The sequence below is a fragment of the Vulpes lagopus genome, chromosome 9 (assembly GCF_018345385.1).
Source record: "Vulpes lagopus strain Blue_001 chromosome 9, ASM1834538v1, whole genome shotgun sequence".
NCBI lineage: Eukaryota > Metazoa > Chordata > Mammalia > Carnivora > Canidae > Vulpes > Vulpes lagopus.
In genome coordinates, this window is record NC_054832.1 from 64,936,398 (window position 1) to 64,958,115 (window position 21,718).

At 38.8% G+C, this 21,718-nt stretch overlaps 1 protein-coding gene across 3 annotated transcripts in view; it reads left to right on the plus strand.

The window, feature by feature from the left end:
• Nucleotides 1–20,519, plus strand: part of PDE7A (phosphodiesterase 7A) — a 119,325-nt gene extending 98,806 nt beyond the window's left edge. For 2 of the 3 annotated variants that reach the window (XM_041768624.1, XM_041768625.1), the window contains exons 7-13: nucleotides 1,773–1,873; nucleotides 7,375–7,506; nucleotides 7,687–7,778; nucleotides 9,610–9,754; nucleotides 10,330–10,426; nucleotides 11,278–11,358; nucleotides 15,122–16,934. In XM_041768624.1, the coding sequence (XP_041624558.1) occupies nucleotides 1,773–1,873; nucleotides 7,375–7,506; nucleotides 7,687–7,778; nucleotides 9,610–9,754; nucleotides 10,330–10,426; nucleotides 11,278–11,358; nucleotides 15,122–15,330 (857 nt within the window). In that variant the 3' untranslated portion in view covers nucleotides 15,331–16,934. Of the gene's footprint in view, nucleotides 1–1,772; nucleotides 1,874–7,374; nucleotides 7,507–7,686; nucleotides 7,779–9,609; nucleotides 9,755–10,329; nucleotides 10,427–11,277; nucleotides 11,359–15,121; nucleotides 16,935–17,895 lie in introns of those variants that run through there. The other variant, XR_005989845.1, reaches the window with a different exon arrangement.
• The last annotated feature ends 1,199 nt before the right edge of the window (nucleotides 20,520–21,718 follow it).

The following is a 21,718-nucleotide window of genomic DNA, read 5'->3' on the forward strand; positions in this document are numbered from 1 at the left end:
TAATTAAGATTTAAGCCTGTTGAAATTTGTGTCAGTTATATCCATTAGCTATTGCTCTAAAACAAACTACTTCAAACTTAGTGCCTTGGAATGACCCACATTTATTTAGCTGTTCAGTGCTGCTTGTCTGGATGAGCTCCTTTATTTGCCTGCAGGTGACAACGGGTGAGCTACTCTGTGGGCCTTGCCTGGGACCTCAGCTGGGCTGCACGTGGCTCTCCATGGTCTCCCATTAAATTAAAAGGATACGGAGGAGTTGGCACCTTAATAAATTTGCTTTAAAAACAAAAAAAGAAGGGAATATTTATTTATTTTACAACAAGCTGAGCTTGTTCAAGGAGCGAGCTGGTCTACCCACAGCCCCAGACCCCGGTCTCAGCACTGGCGCGCTCTTACTTCCACAACATCCTGTTGGCCAAAGTGGATCAGATGCGGAGGAACAGCACCTCCCTGCCAGGAAGCTTTGTGGGTTCCCAACACAGGTGGAGGGCATGGTGAAGAAGTGGGACACTTTTGCAGTCATTCTCTGATGCTAATGACAGTTTTGTGACAAAGATGACACAATTGTTGTGCTTTTTAAAAAATTTGAAAGCTCAAACTTTAAAAAAATCAGGTACATTGTACCGAGGTATTCTCTTTTTCTGATCCCAGAAATCTCTTTACAATAGACTTTATTTATTTTTTATTTTTTTACAGTAGACTTTGAAGATGATTTGTAATCTGTTTAACCATGCAGGGTGATATTTGCTTAGGGATGCCCTGCTAAGAAAAAAGTTGAAGTTTTTTACCGAATAAAAATGTTAAAAAAATTAGCATGGGAATTATTTCTTACTTTTTTAAAGAAGAAGATAGTATTTTCTTTCCTCATAAATACCAGACTAAGATAAATTTATTACTTAGGCCCTTTAGAGACTTTTCATGTATTACTTATTTATACTTTGTATGCCTGTAGTCCTATACTAATACATTGTGTAAATTATAAAACACATACAAAAATAGATATTAACAAGAGTAATTAAAAGGCTGTTTGAAGGGATGGATTAAATTAAATATAGAATTCCAGTGCTCCTTCCTTTTCACCAATGAGTGATAGTTTACCACTGTGGAATTGGAATTGGCTCACTTTACTCAGTGACCAGAAGATGAGAGTGTTATGCTCTTGGGGCCATCCTGCAGGCTGGATGGCAGTGGGAATAGGTCTGCCCTAATCCTAGTCTACTTTTCATGAGAGCACAATACAAAGCAGAGAGTAAGATTAACAGAAGGTCCATCCCTGCTACTGAAAAACTAATTCCATCTGAAACTTCCCTCACTGATGATGCACCTGTAGGATCATGCTCATATACCCTAATAACTGTAATATTTTAGCCTAATATAGATTTTTGTTCACTGACAAATGTCTAGAATCTAAAACAGTACTTGGCACAATAAGTATTTGTTGAATGATTATAGTGTTAATTAAACTGAGAAACTTAAAATTATATTTAAGAGAGAGGAGTTTGGCACGATGATAGATTCACATTTTAAAAGAGAAAATATTTATTGTTTTGACATGAATACCTTCTGAAAATTTCAAACAAGTTAGCAGTCCAGTGGTATTGATTCTTTGGTATATGTGTGAGTTTTGAGGTGATTATCATCTCTCTGAATCTGTATAGTCAGCTGATAGCCACATAAAAGTTTTAAGTGGAAAACTCATAATTATCATAATTTTTGTATTGGTATATGCTTCTCACCTACAATGAAATATGGTTTTTTTTTCTTTGATGCAGTTATGATTCAAGAAGATTACCACAGTCAGAACCCTTACCACAATGCAGTCCATGCTGCAGATGTTACTCAGGCCATGCACTGTTACTTAAAAGAACCTAAGGTAAGGTGCTGACATTTACAGTGGGTGAGAATTCTAAGAAAATTCTTTTGACTTACTATCAAGTGCTTTTCCTTAAATTAGTGATTTGACTTAAAATTAGAGGGTTCCTTCACAAGAGTGAGTTCTGGCTGGATCAAGCTTCCCATTGTGGTTATCTGTGTAAGTGCAGCAGCTCGAGAACTGGGTGATTGTTGGGAGCAAGGCTGGAGAAGTCCAGGGAAGGTGCAGATCCTAGGAACCTCCTAGTGTTGTGTTAAGACACTGACATTTACACTAAGCTCCTGGTGAGCTCCCTGAGGGCTGGACAGCATTAGTCTGGCTTAGTGAATGAATGGGGAACTGCAGAAGGGAATCAGGAGACTTTAGAAAGCTGTCCTGGGGGATCCCTGGGTGGTGCAGCGGTTTGGCGCCTGCCTTTGGCCCAGGGCGCGATCCTGGAGACCCGGGATCGAATCCCACGTCGGGCTCCCGGTGCATGGAGCCTGCTTATCCCTCTGCCTGTGTCTCTGCCTCTCTCTGTGACTATCATAAATAAATAAAACTAAAAAAAAAAAAAAAAAAAAAAAAAGGAAAGCTGTCCTGGGTGTGGTATCAAGATGAATCTGGCAAGTCCAGGAAAAGGGACTCCCGTCAGGAGTTGTTTCATTTCGATGCACCATGGAAGAGCCTGGCGGCTCAAGCTAGGGCAAGTAGCCTTGGGGAAGGGGAGAGTGGATGGTCTGTAAGATTTCTTCTGAGTTAGAGTATCTAGGTTATGGTGTCTGCATGCATTTAGGGGGATGAACTAGGGAGCAGAGTGGATGAAGACTGTGGAGCAGCTGAGTAGAAGGTGGAATTCTGTGAAAGAAAGACGTAGAAAAGAGAGCAAGTTTTTGGGGGTAAGGCGGGTAGAGATGATGAGTTCCATTTTGGATACATGGAGTTAAACATATTTGTGCTATATCCAAATGGAGCAGTTGAATATAGGGTTGGATCAAAGATCCTGGAGCACAGGAGAGAATCTGATGGAGATACAGATGCAGGAATCTTCTGTAGATGATAACAGAAAGCCACATTTGCCCATGGACGTTTTCTACCCCTGAGGGTTGTGAAAATACATCTGCTTACTCTTAGCCCTGCTTCTAAACTCTTCTCCCCTGAGATCTGACAGTTTGTGCTAGTTGATACCAACTGTGATATAGCCATGTGGTTGGCAGTGTTCTGATTTTTCAAGAGATTGTGGAATATACGAAAATAACCCAATTTTTAAAGTATATACATCATGACTTTTTTTTTAAGATTTATTTATTTTAGAGAGATTGAGGGTGCATGTGTGTACATAATGGAGGAGCAGAGGGGAGGGGAGAGGGGAGAGAATCCTAAGTAGACTTCCCACTAGGTGCAGAGCCTGCCTCAGGCCTCGATGCCCTGACTTTGAGGTTATGACCGGAGCTGAAATCAAGAGTTGGACGCTTAACGGACTGAGCCACTCAGGTGCCCCACATCACGATTTTTATTTTTAAAAAAGCATATTTATTGTGGTGTCACTTACATACCATAATAAAATGTATATACTCCCAAGCCCAATTTTTTTATTGAACTTTAGAAAAACTGGCTAAGTCTAAAGCCTCTTTTTGAGAGTTTTTTGGGAGAAGTTGATAAGTAATCACCATACAGCCAGGTAAATGGAATGATGTTCTATGAGACACTGTGAACACGTCTGCGAAGGCTTCTCCCCTCCCATCTTCCACTGGCCACACCCAACCAGAAGCCAGGGCCTGGAAGTTAGGGTTGATATCAGGCAGTGGGAGTGGCGAGAGGGGCAGAGAACACACAGGATGGGGGAGTTGTGGATAAAAATGAATAAAAACAGACTTACCTGTGCAGCTCTGGCAATACTAATTTTTGAACCTTTTTTTTTTTTTTTTTTTTTTTGCCTATGTAGCTCTGATAATTCTTTTTTTTTTTTTTTAATTTTTTTTATTATTTATTTATGATAGTCATACAGAGAGAGAGAGAGGCAGAGACACAGGCAGAGGGAGAAGCAGGCTCCATGCACCGGGAGCCCGACGTGGGACTCGATCCCGGGTCTCCAGGATCGCGCCCTGGGCCAAAGGCAGGCGCCAAACCGCTGCGCCACCCAGGGATCCCATGATAATTCTTATTTTAAATACTTTTAGCCCTATGCAGCTCTGAATAATACTTATTTGAAATACTTTTCATTGTTAACATACTCCACACTTAGATAAGGCTTCAGTGAAGGAGATAAGATAAAATCACTGAGCCCTAAAATGCAAAAATTCCCTTCTCCTTTATTGTTTACATTTTAAAACAGATTCATTCAGGGGCACCTGAGTGGCTCAGTTGGTTGAGAGTCTGCCTCCTCCTAAGGTCATGATCACAGGGTTCTGGGATCAAGCTGCATCAGGCTCCTTGCTGGGTGGGGAGCCTGCTTCTCCCTCTCCCACTGCTCATGTTTTCTCTAGATCTCTCTCTCTCAAATAAGTAAATACAATCTTAAAAAAAAACAAAAACAAAAACCAGAAAAACCCAGAATCACTCAGTTTTAAAAGTACATTCTAAGAAAAGCCTTCTTTTTTATTTCCTCGGCTTTTATGTGGCCTCACACTTTCAAGTGCTGTCACTAGTTGAGTACATTTCTCTGGTGCTAGAAATCCACTGGAAAACAGGACAGGAAAGGTCCCAGTGGGGGGAAGCAGTTATTAAACAAATGAGTAGAATGTTGTTGTAATTACTCATGTGGAGAAACCAAAATACAGGAACGTGCTAAAGTGACCAGTGTATGGCAAGCATTTACAGCTTTGGTTAGAGTGGTCAGAAAACACCGAAACCAGGCAGTCCGGGCGGCTCAGCGCCGCCCTCAGCCCAGGGCGTGATCCTGGAGACCGGGGATCGAGTCCCACGTTGGGCTTCCTGCACGGAGCCTGCTTCTCCCTCTGCCTGTGTCTCTGCACTCCTCACCCCGTGCCGTGACTCTCATGAATAAATAAAATCTTAAAAAAAAAAAAAAGAAAAGAAAACCCTGAAATCAAAAGGGAAAATTTGAGGAGGAACCAGCTGTCCAAAGATGCAGGCACGGAGGGAATTGTAAATAGAAAGGCTTATTAGATAGAGAATTTAGTGAGAAGCGTGCTTTCAGTTTTTATGTATGATTTCTGTGTAAGAGCTAATTCCTGGACTCTAAGTGAAAAAAATATTCAAAGCCCCCGAAATTGCTAGAAAGTTATGGAAAAGTTCCTTCTCTCTATACTTGCATCAGCTCTAACTTTAGTGTTCACTTCTTATGTTTTCGTAGCTGAACTTACATCATAATTACATCATAATTGTGTTCCAGTTGACCCTACCAGCACTTAATAGCAACAATAAAAACTGTGAGGTTTTTTACTGAACACAGGAAAACTCACCATTACTAGTTTTCTTTTTGAAAAAGGGTCCTGATGATAACTTTGCAGGTACAAGTGAAGTCTGGCTTATAGATGTCAAATGGTTTGCAGTTTCTTTCTTCACAGGACTCCTTGTTACTGTCTGGCATAACCAGATACAGTCACAGGAATGGAAATGACATTTGCCTTTGTTTTTAATTCGCTCTAAGAAATTGTAATAATGTCACTGACTTTGTCTTTGTTATAAAGCTCATAAAGTTTTCTTTCTGATGAAGAATTTTTTTCATGTGGATTTGTTTTCAACTTAGAACTTACTTTTTCCCTTCACAGAACTTTTAGAAATTCAGTTACTCCTTCTCATATTTCTCTTTTTTAATGGTTAACTCTTAAGTCCACCTGAGATGGTTTGAAGTCCAATAACCAATTTGTTGATGCATTAATTTTTTTAAGTCTAAGTCTGGATTACTGTATTCTCCCAGGATAGTACATGTCTGTTCTACTGCCCTTTCGCCTCTGTGCTTGTTACCATAAGAATATAACACTTCTGCATATTGCTTAGTGACTTACATGTTCAGGAGATCTCCACAGCCATGCCCACACGTCTCTGTCGGGGAGAGGAGGTTGCTTTATATGCAGGGTGCCCACATAGCAGGTCTCCTGCATATATTGACTTAAAGCAGATCTTTATTTTTTTAAATGCTTTTTGTGTATCCTAAAGAAGAAACCATTTTCCTCACCATCGTCTCCATTCATCGAGCCTTTCCATATACCAATTACAGGGAATTCAAAATAGTGCCTTCAAACAAGTTGGAGTTTTCCATGGGATTCAAACTCTCAGACAGTGATTTTTTTTCCCCACTCTGAGATGAACTTGACATAGGAGATGGAACAAGGTCCATTCTGGCGTAGGAAGAAAATGTTAGAATTTGAATCTAAATTTATTTTTTATCTCGAAATTTAAAAATTGTCAACTTTCACCTCTGCTTTATCATGTGCAGTATATATATTCAGTATCATACGTATAACTGTGTGGCGGTATGGGCTCAAAATATTTTACTGTTGGTTAGGACACAGGATCACACAAGTTTAGAAAGCATTGCCCTAATATTACCTGAAAAAAAGTGTGTTCTGCAGAATGTTATTATGGCAGGAAATGTGAGGTATTGTAGGAACACAAATCAGTCATTTGCTTGCCTGGAGGTAGAGACTGGTCATTGGAGTCAGGCCTTAAAAGAGGAGTACAGGTTGGCCAGAAAATGAGAGGAGATTGATGAAAAACAGGTGATACACAGGTGATATTTCTTACCATTGACAGTTTCTGTTACTTATTTTATCACTGATAGTTTCAGCCAGGCAATAAACTTACTTCTTGTGATTATTTTATTGTATCAACAAAGGTTAGCAATGGATATTGAACTGTAACATAATGATTGCTAGTTTACAAGATTGCTTTTTCTGAGGTGGATATATTGTGAACGTTGTTCTGAATGTATCCATCCATTGGGAGAAGATTTTATTACAGACTAGACATAGACTTTTCCATGATTACTCAATAGCTTCCATAAACATTAGGACCTCAGAAATAACCTTACACTTTGGATTCTTAACTGAAGTCCCGTAACCAGTTTGTTAATAAATAAGTGCCCTCAGTCATAGGTCTTCTGTATTGTATACTTAAACATCTGATAAGAGGGTAGATCTCACATTAAGTGTTCTTAAAATAATTTAAAAAAATTTTTAAAGACCCTCATAGGTCTTGTATTGGTAGTGGCTATAGTAATAAAAATATGGGTTTAAAACAAACCTATGTTTGTTTTAAACCCATTTCTCAAAGAGATGGTTTATGTTTTAGCTGTCATGTTAAGTAAGCTTGTTTAAAATTAAACAGTAGAAGGACGGGGTCTGTAAAGTCTATGTGGGCAGGGACACGCGTCATTATTATGCCTATCCCCAGTGTCATCATCACCTGGCAGGTGCTCAGTGGTCTTAATGCACAGTCTGAAAAACATGAAGGAGGAGGAGACTTGACACTACTGTTTGGGGCTCATTCTGAACTACTGTAGTGGTACCGAGTTTATTTCAAATATGTCTATAATTAATTCTTCTGTCTCACTTCAGCTTGCCAGTTCTGTAACTCCTTGGGATGTCTTGCTGAGCTTAATTGCGGCTGCCACTCATGATCTGGATCATCCAGGTGTTAATCAACCTTTCCTTATTAAAACTAACCATTACTTGGCAACTTTATACAAGGTTAGTGCAATTTTGTCATGCAGTTTAATATTCTTGGATTCTGGAAAATGTTTTAATGGAATCAAAGTAGCAAACAGATTTTCAAAGAATGTTAGAATTTTAACCAGATTAATATCACCTAAGTAATTCTTTATGTTCAGAAGAGATTTACCATTAATTCAGATATGCCCTTTTTTGTAGAATACCTCAGTACTGGAAAATCACCACTGGAGATCTGCAGTGGGATTATTGAGAGAATCTGGTTTATTCTCACATATGCCATCAGAAAGCAGGTAGGCTGGATTAAGACACATTTAGTTGGTTACAAACTATGGAAATTAAGTTGGCAAAACAATTTTATAAAGTTTTAAAAATTACTCAGGTGTTCCACAGTTTTCAGTTTTTGTTAAATTTAATGGCTAAATTATTTTACAAATTTATATCAAAATTCTAGTAATTTAAACTATTCTACAGGATACACAGTAGTATTTTTTTAGTGCATTTTTATGGCTCATTCCATAGACTTGACAAGTATTACAAAATTCACTCCAAATACTAGTATAATAACTAGTATTATGTATTTCCACTTTATGCTCATTTGAATAAAACCCTGTGTCCTAGGTGTAAAGAAATTAATCATTCTTTATAACAAATACATTCAAACAAGTTTCAAGAAGTTTTCAAAACTGATAAGTAAAAAGAATGCTTTGTACCTCAATAGCATAGTCCTAGAATCAGTAATGGTGGAAAGAACAGAAAATACTAATTTCTTAAGAAAAGGCCATTTCGTGTTAAGAGGCAAGGCCATTTAAAACCTGATAAAAAGAATTGGTGCAAATGAGCCCAATAGGATGGTGGTTAACAAAGTGTCCTATCATTTATCCATAAACCAATGCTTTTACTAATGCCTCACTGAGAGAAGATACACTTGAGAAAAAAACCACGTAGGTGGATATGAACTATCTGACGCTAGAGACAAGGTGAGGTGTAAAAATAAGTTTGGGCACTAAAATTTAAATTCCTATCATTGTTCTTTCCTTGTTCCTTTTCATAATATAAAACCTTATTTTAAAAACTTAAGTATTTTGTGTAATGACCATGAGAAAAAAGCTGGACTTTATTTTTTATTTTTTTAAATCTTTATTCACGGATACCATTTGGAGTTATGACAATACTTCTGGTAAGTAATATTGTTTCTTGCTGTAGTACAAATGTAAAAATTGTTTAAACCATAGTTTTTATATGTATAAATTATCTTTTTCTTAAGGCAGATTAAAATGTTTGCTTTATTCCCTTTTTGTCGTGTTTTACAATTGATTAACCGTGTTGATAAAAACTGAAAATAAGTAACACTGCGTAATAGCATTCTTTCATGTTTCCTTTATTTAGGGTTTGTTTTACTTAATACTCAATATTGTGAGCCTTTTAATCTGGTGACTGCTCTTTACTGATCTTTATACATAGATAAAGTTTGCTATGGCCCACTGGTGGGGAAAAGGCAGGGATTTTAAGTTTATTTCCCTTTTTATTCGACTTGAAACAGTTTTAAAAATGATATATTTGTATTAACTCGTTACCTTTTCCTTTCAGAAAAGTTGGATATTCATTCAGATAATTGATTCTTGAACTTGACCCTGAAAATATAGTTGCATCTAAACTCAAATTGTTTGGTGGGATTTTATTAATGTATAATCAGGCATCTTAGTCAAAATACCTACAGTAGTTAATTGTTGAGTGGGCTGTTCTTTCTCTGTTTGCACCAGCCTTTTGCCTTTCAGACTTCAGACACCAGAAAATAAAACAGAATTGTTTACCTTCAGCACATCCCAGCAAAGAATTTTCTAAAATAATGTTACCAATCTCATATAGATACTTCTACAGCAAATAATTAATTCCTCCTTGGCTGACAAAATAAAAGCACTCTTTTTGGAATGTACTCATATTGGTATTTTCCTACAAACTCCTTTGGTTTTAGTTTTGATATTTTTAATAGTTTTTTTTAACACATTCTTTAAAATTCATTGTGATGGATTAAAAGTTAAATGGCAGAGCATTAAGTTTAAGAAAAAAGAAATAATTTAATTGAAAGTCTTCTATTTTCTCTTTATATTTCTCTAATTCCAGGCAACAAATGGAGACTCAGATAGGTGCTTTGATACTAGCCACAGACATCAGTCGCCAAAATGAGTATCTGTCATTGTTTAGGTCCCATTTGGACAGAGGTGACTTACGCCTAGAAGATTCCAGGCATAGGCATTTGGTTTTACAGGTAAAATGGGGCTGGGAAAGATTCTCTTTCTAGGGTAAATTATATGATGATTAGAATAAAAATGAAATCTTCTGGGGCAGCTTTCAGAGTGGTCAAGTCTTGAGGGAAAGTTGTGGAATCTCCTTCCATGAGTGAAACACTTTCCAGAAGGTGAATCTGTTCCTAAGGAAAACAGAGTTGCTTTTGTAGTTTTCATACTTGAGATTTCTAACAAAAACAATTTTTGTAAGATTAGGGTGCTGACCAAGAAACAGCATTTGATTAAAATTTTGCATCTATAAAAGAGAGAGAATCAGATGATTTATTTGTAGCTTTATGTTTAGTCCTGTCCTTATGCTTGGCTCTTGGGTATTAATAAAGCATGTTTAATGAGATAAGCAGTCCTTCAACATTCCTGCAGAAATAAGTGATGGCCCTAGTAGCATCATGAAATTAATATAAAAGACAATGAATTTTCTATTGCAGTATTTTCTTTTTATTAAGATCTTTTTTTCCTGCAATTAGAGTATGTTGGAGCTTAGTACAATTGAAATTTTACTTGTTTCTTAAAAGAATTTTAATATTTTGCTCACTAGATGGCTTTGAAATGTGCTGATATTTGTAACCCATGTCGGACCTGGGAATTAAGCAAGCAGTGGAGTGAAAAAGTAACAGAGGAGTTCTTCCATCAAGGCAAGTTACAATTTTGGGTGATACGTAGTCTATCACTTGGATAAACTAACACAGATATTTGTGGGAGTCCAGCCGGACATACTTGGTATTTTTAGTGACAATTCATAGTAGATGTCCCTAGAATAAATAATGTACAAATTGAGCCTCTGTTTTCAAAATTAGCAGTTCTCTTTCGAAATGATCAGATGTGAATATATGCATACATTTATAAATAGATGTGTAGCTCAGGTTGGAAATTTTGCTACATGGAAAGATTTTCCTGACCTTGTTACATCTTTGTCCCACGTGGAAGGTATTGCCATTATGAAAGTGCAAGATATTTTTAGCAATTTAAAGCCAGGAACCAAGGATCTTCATTTTATGCACCTTCCTTTTAGAAATCTAAGTGTTAAATTAAAATGCTAGTAGAATTACAGTCATGGGGGTAACACCTAGTAAAATTTTTCATGTCCTCCATTTAAATTAGGATATCAGCTTGAGATGCCTGGGTGGTTCAGCGGTTGGGTATCTGCCTTTGGCTCGGGGTGTGATCTTGGAATCCTGGGGTCGAGTCCTGCATTGGGCTCCCTGTGTGGGACCTGCTTCTCCCTCTGCCTATGTCTCTGCCTCTCTCTCTCTCTCTGTCATGAATAAATAAATAAAATCTTTTAAAAAATTAGGATATCAGCTTGTTAATCTTTTCTATCTTTGAATAATTTAAAAAAGAACTAATTTAGTCGCCATCCTTTCATGAGGATTAAGTATGTCATGTTTTTCCTAAGGAATTTACAAGTAAGATGAAGACTTTAATTATATACTTAAGCTATGGATACGTTCCACATTAATAATTCTTTTTTTTTTTTAAATTTTAGGAGATATAGAAAAGAAGTATCATTTGGGTGTGAGTCCACTTTGTGATCGTCAGACTGAATCTATTGCCAACATCCAGATTGGTAACTATACATACATAGATATAGCTGGTTAGAAAAATCCTGCTGACTTTAATTTTATCAAAAATAAATATACTTTTAAAATATATAATATTAAAATTGTGCTCATTTCTGTTTTTTAATTGAGGAAATTTTACCACTTTTTCCCCTTTTATGGCTCTTATGATTTACTCTCATTTGATCTTAAGTCATAAAAACCATAATTTTTGCAAAGCAGGTGGCAGTAACTTTGTTCTGAAACTGAAAGAATGTATGGTTTGCTAATGTGGAAGCTTCTTTTGCATGATTCTCAGATTGCCTTTCTGAAGCGAGAAAGTGACCACTGAGTGAGCAAGATGATAACGTGAAGACCAGTTTCTAGTACTGCTTACTTGTCTCTTTTAGCATTGCCTATTGGTTCATTCTTCAGCCTCCTGGGAATCTCCCCTTAAGCCGTCTATTTCAGTCTGCTCTTCAGCAGCTGCCCCTCACGTACCCACAGCAACTCAGGACTCGGCCCTGTTCCCCAAATCCGTGACGCCCCTCCACTCTTTGTGCCTCGCCATCCTTCCCATCTGCCTGCTGGACTCATTTTTCTGGAAGAGCCACCTCCTCCCGAAGCTACCTTCTACTCTGCAGGCAGAGTTGCTCTTTTTTCCAGGCCTTCCAGAACACCATATCCATCTGTCCTTGCACCCAGTTGCTTGTCCCTGGCAATGTGTTCCTGAGGCCCCACACTGCACCTGGAGGCAGGGGGCACTTGGGAACTTTTAGGAACCATTACAGGAGCCATAGCTGTGATGGAAAACCAGGGAGATGTGCTGATTGAAATATGGGCAACTTGTTGTAGAAGAGCAAAGGAATGAGCGGTGGAGTTCTGAGCATAAAGTAGGACTGTGCAGAGGGGTAGGTCAGCGAGGTATTGAAGGATGAATATAATATTGGTAGTTGGTGTTGAGTAGGATATTGGAGCATTAGTGAACATTAATGTGTACACAGGGCAGCCTGGGTGGCTCAGCGGTTTAGTATGACCTTCGGCCCAGGGCGTGATCCTGGAGACCCGGGGATCGAGTCCCACGTCAGGCTCCTTGCATGGAGCCTGCTTCTCCCTCTGCCTTGTGTCTCTGCCTCTTTGTGTCTCTCATGAATAAATAAATAAAATCTTTAAAAAAAAATGGGTACATAAACTTCAGAAAGATAAAGTTTCTAGAAATTCAGAAGATAACATGCTTCTGTGGCATAATACTTTGAGAAGAGGCCTGTGCTCTAGGGTGAGAAATTCAGAAATGTAATTCTCGCATTGTAATTGCAAAGGATCATCATGTAGAAGACAGGAGGTTGTAGGGGACTTGACTGCAGGAGGAGAATATGGAAAATGAAGAGCCAGGCCCAGGAGAGTGTGGTACAGGCCTGTGGGAATGGTGTTGGGGTGCTGAGGTGCCAGGAAACCTAAGGAGTTTTACAGAGGGGGATGCTTTCTTTTGGGAAGATGAAAAGACAATTATGAAGCAGATCTACTGTGCCTGGAGTCTCAAGCAGAAAAATCTTCAAATGCAAAAAAGAATAGGTGAAACGTGGTCAAAGGGAATTGAGTCAAAGATAGGTAGCAGAGGCACTGTAACCACTTTAAGTTCTTTCTGACTCCCTTGGTTAATGTGGGAACTTTACAGTGAAGTTTTTTAAAACTGCAATTTTTAAAAGGGCAAAGAAGCTAGATCCCTTCAACTCTTCATTTCCATCTGTAGATCTTGTCCATGTTGGACAGTTCCAGGTGAGGTTATCTGAGGGACGGGATACAGAAAATGATGGTAAAGGTTGACATCTGCTAACTCTTCACAACAACCCTAGGAGACAAATATGCTAGTGCTTCTTTTTCAGATAGTTTGCCAGTTATATACAGTTCACAGATATTGGTCTTTTTGACATCAAATCCCATGTAAAATAGGGCTTGGAAAGATTATATTTCTAGGTGAATCCTTTGACTAACAGAATAAATACTGTGATTACTCAGAGTCAGCATAGGGTCATTAAGTAGACGTCGCATTTAATTAATCCAGGTTCCATCTTTGATAGGAATAATAGTTTTGTTAAACAAGAAAACATCATGTACTGGGTAAGGTATTGACAGGGTGTCCTGTAGTACATGGAGGTGAGAGAGAGGCGCATGTACAGTAAGTGGATTCACAAGCAGCTGATAAGTAGAGCTCCGCCCTCCAAGAGGGAGCTGCATGGCTCTATGTGTCCAGGTCCCCAGCCTGTTCATTTTTACCAGGTGCTTAAGAGCTGGAAGAATGAGGGTTAACCTAGAGCTGGAAGTAATACTTCTGGATTGTTGGATGTTATGGGCAAGATCCAAAAGCTCTCAACCAGGTGGAATAATGGGTGAATCCATAGGAAGAAACTCGTGTAAACCCTGATAATAAGATTCTAATTTGGGTATAAAACTCTAGCTGCTCATGACTTCAGTATGGGATCTAGAAAAGACAGGCCTTTGGGTGACTGTTCAGCCTGACCCTGTGGTGTGAGGATGGCTCACAAAAACCTGCTGCTCTCTTTGACTGCAGTGATGACATTTTTCTGTTTGTCTGTTTCTCTTCACCAGAACACAACTCCTTGAGGGCACATCTTGTCTATTCCCTGCTATATTCCTGGCCACCCTAGAACAGTGCCTGGCATATAGTAGGTTCTCAGTTAATATATATGGCGGGAATGGAAGAAATGGAAGGCCTTATTTCCACTTATTAACCAATAGTCCAGATAACTACAGTTTGTACACTTTTCTAATAAAAAGTCCTAATTGCTTTATTTTTTTTTTTTTTAAGATTTTATTCATGAGAGAAAGAGAGAGAGAGAGAGGCAGAGACACAGGCAGAGGGAGAAGCAGGCTCCATGCAGGGAGCCCGATGGTGGGACTCCATCCAGGGACTCCAGGATCACACCCTGGGCTGAAGGCAGGCACTAAACCACTGAGCCACCCAGGGATTCCCCCAATTGCTTTAATTCCAGAATTATTTGCCACCTAAATGTAACCTATGTTGTGTGTGGTCCACAGAGATCTTTTGCTGCAAAGGAAAAGTTTTGGAGATGAAAAAAATTTAAAAACTGTTAATAGCAGTGATAGAATTTGAATTTTGTAAAAGGTTTGGCTCTATAAATTCTGATTTAAGTGGCCAGTTGTAACCATGGGCAGGTGTGAAGATTGTCATCCCTGAGGGGATAAAGCAAGGCAGCAAACCAGCAGTGCCACTTCAGTTCCCCTCATCACCCACAGGCCTGGGAGACCCCTCTCAGCCTCTAGCTGTCTTCACTGCAACCGTCTGCCCTGCTTTCCTCACAGTTGGAAGTGTTTGCTCAAATAGATGTGGTCGTGGAGCTGAGAGCAGTCGTCAGAAAAGATTTGATGTGTTTGTCAGTTAACCTTAGAGTTCTAGGAGTTGGGCAGCCCAGGTGACTCAGCGGTTTAGCGCCGCCTTCAGCCCAGGGTGTGGTCCTGGAGCCCCTGGATCCAGTCTTGAGTCTCATGTCGGGCTCCCTGCATGAAGCCTGCTTCTCCCTCTGCCTGTGTCTCTACCCGCCCCCCCCACCCCCCTGTGTCTCTCATGAATAAATAAATAAAATCTTAAAAAAAAAACAAAGTTCCTTAATAGGTTCTTCAGAGAAGTTAGGTAAATTTACACAGAAACTTGGTAATACTGGATTAGGACTTAGAGAAAAAACACCGGGTAGATGTTTTGAAGATGAAGTTTCAGAATATACGTTAATACCTTTTTTCTCTTATTTTCTCAAGGTTTCATGACTTACCTAGTGGAGCCTTTATTCACAGAATGGGCCAGGTTTTCTAATACCAGGCTCTCCCAGACAATGCTCGGACATATGGGGCTGAACAAAGCCAGTTGGAAGGGGCTGCAGAGAGAACAGTCCACCAGTGAGGACACTGATGCTGCGTTCGAGGAGTTGAACTCACAGTTATTACCTCAGGAAAATCGATTATCATAGCCCCCAGAGTCAGTGGGACAGACTGTCTCCTGCAGGTGTTTAGAAATGTGAAATGGGGTCTCAAGGTGAGAGGACTTGCTCTTGACTGCCAAGGTTTCCGAAGGAACGAGGACAGCGTTATTTATTCCCAAGGTGTCCTCTCTCGGATCACGCAACCCCACTTTTTAATTATAAGACCTGAACATATAGCAATATGCATTTGGCTTTCGTGAGAAACCTTGAATATGCAAAGCCCAGCAGGAGCGAAGAGGAGGAACAAAAGGAAGCTTTGAGGTGTGCCACCGAGTCTTTCCAAGCATTTATTCCTCGAACCACGAAACTTGAACTGGATCTTTCAGCAGAAATCTCTTGGAATTTAACCAATCTGATGCAACATTGTGTATCTGTACCTTCCACTAAGTTCTCTCTGAGAAAATGGAAATGTGAAGTGCCCAGCCTCTGCTGCCTCCTGCAAGACTCGATGTTTACAAATCCACTCTGAAATACTGGTTCTAAATTGCCTTGGAGCATGATTGTGAAGGAACCACTAAGAATTTTAAAGATCAAACTTAACCTGCAGCTCTTTCCCTCTGGTTTGCCTTGTTTCTTCTTTGGATGCCACCAAAGCCTCCCATTTGCTGTAGTTTTATTTTGCGCACTGGAAACTGAGCATTTATCATAGAGTACCGCCAAGCTTTCACTCCAGTGCCGTTTGGCAATGCAATTTTTTTTTTAACTCTTAGTTTTTAATTTGGGGCGGGCGGGGAAGAACACCAATGTCCTAGCTGTATTATGATTCTGCAGTGAAGACATTGCATGTTGTTTTCACTACTGTACACTTGACCTGCACATGCAAGAAAAAGGTGGAATGTTTAAAACACCATAATCAGCTCAGGGTATTTGCCAATCTGAAATAAAGTGGGATGGGGAAGTGTGTCCTTCAGAGCAAGGGTACTAAAGTCCCTTTCGCTGCAGTGAGTGAGAGGTATGTTGTGTGTGGATGTGTGGATGTGTGTTTGCGTGCATGTTTGTGCATGTGTGACTGTGCATGTGGTATATTTATCCATGTGGGAAAGGAGTTGAAATGTAAGCTTTTATTTATTATTTTAGAATGTGACACAGTGCGCAGCCACACTGGGGGAGGGGAAGGTAGGTGAGCCGTAACAGACTGCTCCAGTTGCCTTAAACTATGCACAAAGCTAAGTGACCAAACTTCTTGTTTTGATTTGAAAAAAAGTGCATTGTTTTCTTGTCCCTCCCTTTGATGAAACGTTACCCTTTGATGGGCCTTTTGATGTGAACAGATGTTTTCTAGGACAAAAATCTAAGGACTAATTTTAAACTTCAAACATTCCACTTTTGTAATTTGTTTTAAATTGTCTTATGTATAGTAAGCACAACTGTAATCTAGTTTTAAGAGAAACCGGTGCTTTCTTTTAGTTCAATTGTATTTCCCTTGTTACTGTAAAAGACTGTTTATCGATTATGTTTACAGTTTGTTGCAACAGCCATTTTCTTGGGAGAAAGCTTGAGTGTAAAGCCATTTGTAAAAGGCTTTGCCATACTCATTTTAATATGTGCCTGTTGCTGTTAACTTTTGATGAATAAAAACCTATCTTTTCACATATTTATCTTCGATATTTACCTTACAACGCAATCTTTTGGAAATCATGATGCTAATTACTAGGAAATCAGAGATTTAGCTTCTTGGTTCTAGCATTCACTCATCGGATACTTAGCCAGCTAGGTGCAGGCACAATCCATTAGCGTTATCTGCACCTCACGAGTGAGTGAGAGGCCCTGGGTATGTAGTTGGCTCCAAGTTCTGACTAATACAAGGGAGAAATCGGCTTGATTCTCCTTTGATTGCTGATCAGTGTAAGAAGGGCATCACTGGGCTTCTCCTGTGTCTTCCCAAGTCCTATTCATTAGGAAGGATATAGTACAAACCTTAAAATCAAACATGCTGTCATTATTTGCATAGAAGAGTGATGTCCAATAGAAATATAATGTGAGCCATGTAAGTGAATTATCAATTTTCTACTAGCCACATTTAAAAAAAGGAAAAAAACAGATGGAATTAATTTTATTAACATTTATTCCAGTATGTCCAAAATATTGTACCATTTCCATATGTAGTCATTATCTTAGAAAAAACAATTGGAGAGATATTTTACATTCTTTTTTGGGGGGGTACAAAATCTTTGAAATCTGGTGTGTTTTTTTACACTGGGGACCACATCTCGGTTCAGACTTAGCCACATTTTGAGTGCTATGGCTAGTGGCTACCATATCGGACAGTGTGGGTACAGCAGTCTGATGTAGTAGAGTGGACTGTACCTGGGGAAGGTCAGTGGCCATTAAAGGTGGCACCATCCTGACAAATCTGATGCATCTAGAGTCTGATGAGATCTTTACAGGCTCTGAGAAGATCTTTACAGACCTAGGATGTCAGCACATGGAAAGTGGAGCTATCTCCTAGGAAACTCCCATTAACCAAGCTCATAGTAACAGATACTTTTTTTTTTAATGTTAGTATTTGAATTTACAATGGAAATATAACTATCAATCATTCTCTCCCTTTAGGCAAATCTTCTTGGGAAGTCAAGTTATGATCAGCCGGTTACTTGGTGAGCATGGATTCTGAGCAAGGGAAGCAAGTTGCCTCATGCATCCATCTCCCTACGGGGATGTGCCTGCTGATATTCATGTTGGTGGACCAGGGTACGCTCTTCCCCTGGATGATGCTAGAGATTCTCTGCCAGTAGTTGCTTCTCCACATCAGCTTCTGATTGGCACATCCAGTAGATCTGTCAGTACCTTCAGCTTTGTCTCAGTTGAACCTGCCTGGGCTCCATCTGCCGGATGATTGCTTACTTCTGCTCTGATCCATTATGTGTTTCTTATTGTTTGATAGAGGATTATCTTATTTCCATTCTTGGGGGAGACACCTCAGTGTTGCTCCCATTTCCTGCCTACACATATAATAAACCCACTGGCAAGTTATGTTTTGTTACATATATATGGAAGTCACAGTCTATATAGCCCTGTTTCTTAAATATAACTTAGATTCCTTGAACATTGATTTTCTAAAAAAATTTGAGGAAACAGTTCAATAATTTAGAAGATTACACTTAAAATGTTATGGAACAATTAAAATTCACATGAATTTTTAAAACAGGAGACTTCAAAGAATTGTTGAGCATGTAGCAGCCTTTCAGGGCTCTAGGCCCAACACTTCAGTAGTCAGGGGGCATCTCCTCTGCTCTGGGGGTAAAGGTCCGTGGAGAGAAAATTTTGGCACAAGCCTTAGCTTAATGAAAAAAAAAATCTGGTACGTGGCTAATATTTGTATTCTGTAAATGTGATGGTTTATAAGGATCCTCTTTGTATAAAAGAAGCAAATATTTTATGTCCTTTACAAACCGGGGAAATCTATTTGTACCTGAGGTACAGGTTAGAGGTGCTAGTAATTCTTTGAAGATTCCTAAAATGGTTTCTTTTCCCAAAATGCTTTCTTGGCTCTTTAAGCTTTCAGTTTTCTTAAAACTCTGAAATTTTTGCATCAGAGGTTTACAATGTTTTCATGTGTACTTTTTTTAATGTATAAATATTTTGTTTAAATCCTCTCCCAATCAGTATCTCCTGCTTGAGAAAATACATAATGATCGACAGCTAATACGCATTCATTGATGTTTTTAAATAAATGTGCATATTAATCACCATGGCATCGGCGTACATGTGAAACATACTGTTGCAAGATATGTGCAAGACTTAGTCTGAGCCATTCCTTGCTTGCTAAGGATCTGCAGACAACCTTTGTCTTTGGAAGGCCCCCCAAGGGTCCATGGTCTGTCGGTGGAATGCTCACTACCTGGAGGTGAGCTGCCAGGGGGCTCACCGCAGGTCTCATCCACCTTTTAGTCTCTTGTGCTTAGCACAGGGCTAGCGTTAATTGGGCCATCACTAAATGTTTGTTGAACAAACTAATTTGGTATTAATGTGTTTCCTCTTTAGCCATCAGTCTAACATTAAGCAATTCTATCAAAACTAGTGTGTGCTGAATCATGTGGTCAGCAACATCTAGGTTCCTGTTGTGTGCAGAGAGCACTGCACTGGTTGTAATAAAGGTATTAAAAATTACAAAACCCTGGTCTCTGTTCTGAAAATGTTTGGGTGACAAAATGATGTGTGTTCTCAAATATGGCAGGTTTCTGTATTCTACAAAATGACTGCTGAGTATTGGGGTGTGGTTTAGGAGAATGGTTTCATTTGGTTAGTGATGAAAATGATACCATTTCTAGTAATTATTGCATTTTTTAACATCCATGACCAATAAAATCATTTAGCTTTCAAGTTTGATTCTAAAATATAGTCTCCACATCCTCCCTGACACTTATTTTTCCTTTTTGATAATAGTCAATCTGATAGGTATGAAGTGATACTGTGGTTTCAATTTAATTTATGATGGTGAGCATCATTTAATGTGCCTCGCCTCTTGGCCATCTTTATGTCATCTATGGAAAAATATCCAGGTCCTCTACCCATTTTTTTAATTGGGTTATTTATTTTTTTTTATACAAGTTGTAGAAGTTCTTTATATATTTTGTATATTAAGCCCTTATTTTCAGGTATCTTCTACCACTAAGTGGGTTGCCTTTTTGTTTTGTTGATGGGTTTCCTTTGTTGTACAGAACTTTGATATGATCCAGCTTGTTATTTTAGATTTTGTTGCCCTTGCCTGAGGAGACTGGTCCAAAACCATATTTCTAAGACCAATGTCAAAGATAGCACTGTGTATGGTTTCTTCTAGGAAGTTATGGTTTTAGGTCTCATATTCAAATCTTTAATCTGTTTGAATTTATTTTTGTATACAGTAAAAGATAGCGGCCAGTTTTCCAACGCCATTTATTGAGATATTGTACATCCTTGGCTCCTTTGTCATAGATTGACTGTATATGCCTGGATTTATTTATGGGCTTTTTATTCTGTTCCATTCATTTGTAGGTCTATTTTTATGCCAATATCATACTGTTTTAGTTACTAGATTTTTATAATAGCCTTTGAAATCACAGTGCCTCCAGCTTTCTTGTTCTCATGATTGCTTTGGCTAGGGGAACTCAGGTGGCTCAGTTGGTTAAGCATCTACTCAGGTCATGATCCCAGAATCCTAGGATTGAGTCCCATATCAGGCTCCCTGCTTAGTGGGAAGTCTGCTTCTCCCTCTGCCCCTCCCCCCTGCTTGAGTTTTCTCTCTCAAACTCTTTAAAGAAATAAAGATTGCTTTGGCTATTGTGTGTGTGTGGGGGTGGGGGGGGGACATCTTTTGTGATTCCATACAAATTTTAGGATTATTTGTTCTAGTTCTGTGAAAAATGCTGTTGGTACTTTGATATGGATTGCACTGAATCTGTAGATTGAGTAGGAGCATTTTAACAATATTCTTTGAATCCATGAACATGGTATGTGTCATCTTCAATTTCTTTCACCTGTGTCTTGTAGTTTTCATAGTATAGGTTTTCACTTCCTTAAATTTATTCCCAGATATTTTCTTCTTTTTGATATAGTTATAGATGGGATTATTTTCCTAATAGCTCCTATTAGTGTATAGAACTACAACTGATTTCTGTATGTTAATTTTATATACTAGCTTGTTTAAAAAAGATTTCATATTTTAGAGGGGAAGGAGGGGCAGAGGGAGAGAACGAATCTCAGACTCCCTGCTGAGCATGGAGCTCATCATGGGGCTCCATCCCACAACCCTGAGATCGTGATCTGAGCCGAAATCAAGAGCCTCCAGGTATCTCTGTATATTGCTTCTTGACAATTCATTGATATAGTTATGATAGTGTTTTGGTGGAGTCTTTAGGTTTTTTAGTAAGTGTGTCAACTGCAAATACTGAGTTTTACTGCTTTTCCTATTTGGAATTCTTTTCTTTTTCTTTCCTGATTGCTGTAGCTAGACTTCCTAATACTATGTTAAATAAAAGTGGTAAGAGTGGCCATCCTTGTCTTAGGAAAAGCTTAGCTTTTCACTATTGAGGATTAGGTTACCTGTGGGTTTGTCATACGTGGCCTTTATTATTTTCAGATATGTTCCTTCTATACTCACTTTATCATAAATGGATATCAAATTTTGTCAAATGATTTTTTCCTGCATCTGTTGAGATAACCATACAATTTTTATCCTCGTTTTGTTAATGTGTATCACATGGATTTGCAGATGTCCAACCTTCCGTGCATCCTTGGAATAAATCTCATTGGATTCTGGTGTATGGCCCCACTAAATTCTGTAATACTTTGTTGAAGATTTTTGCATCAATGTGCATCAAGGATATTTGACCTGTGGTTTTCTTTTCTTATGGTTTGTCTTTCAATATCAGGGTAATGGTGGACTCTGTAGTCTTTA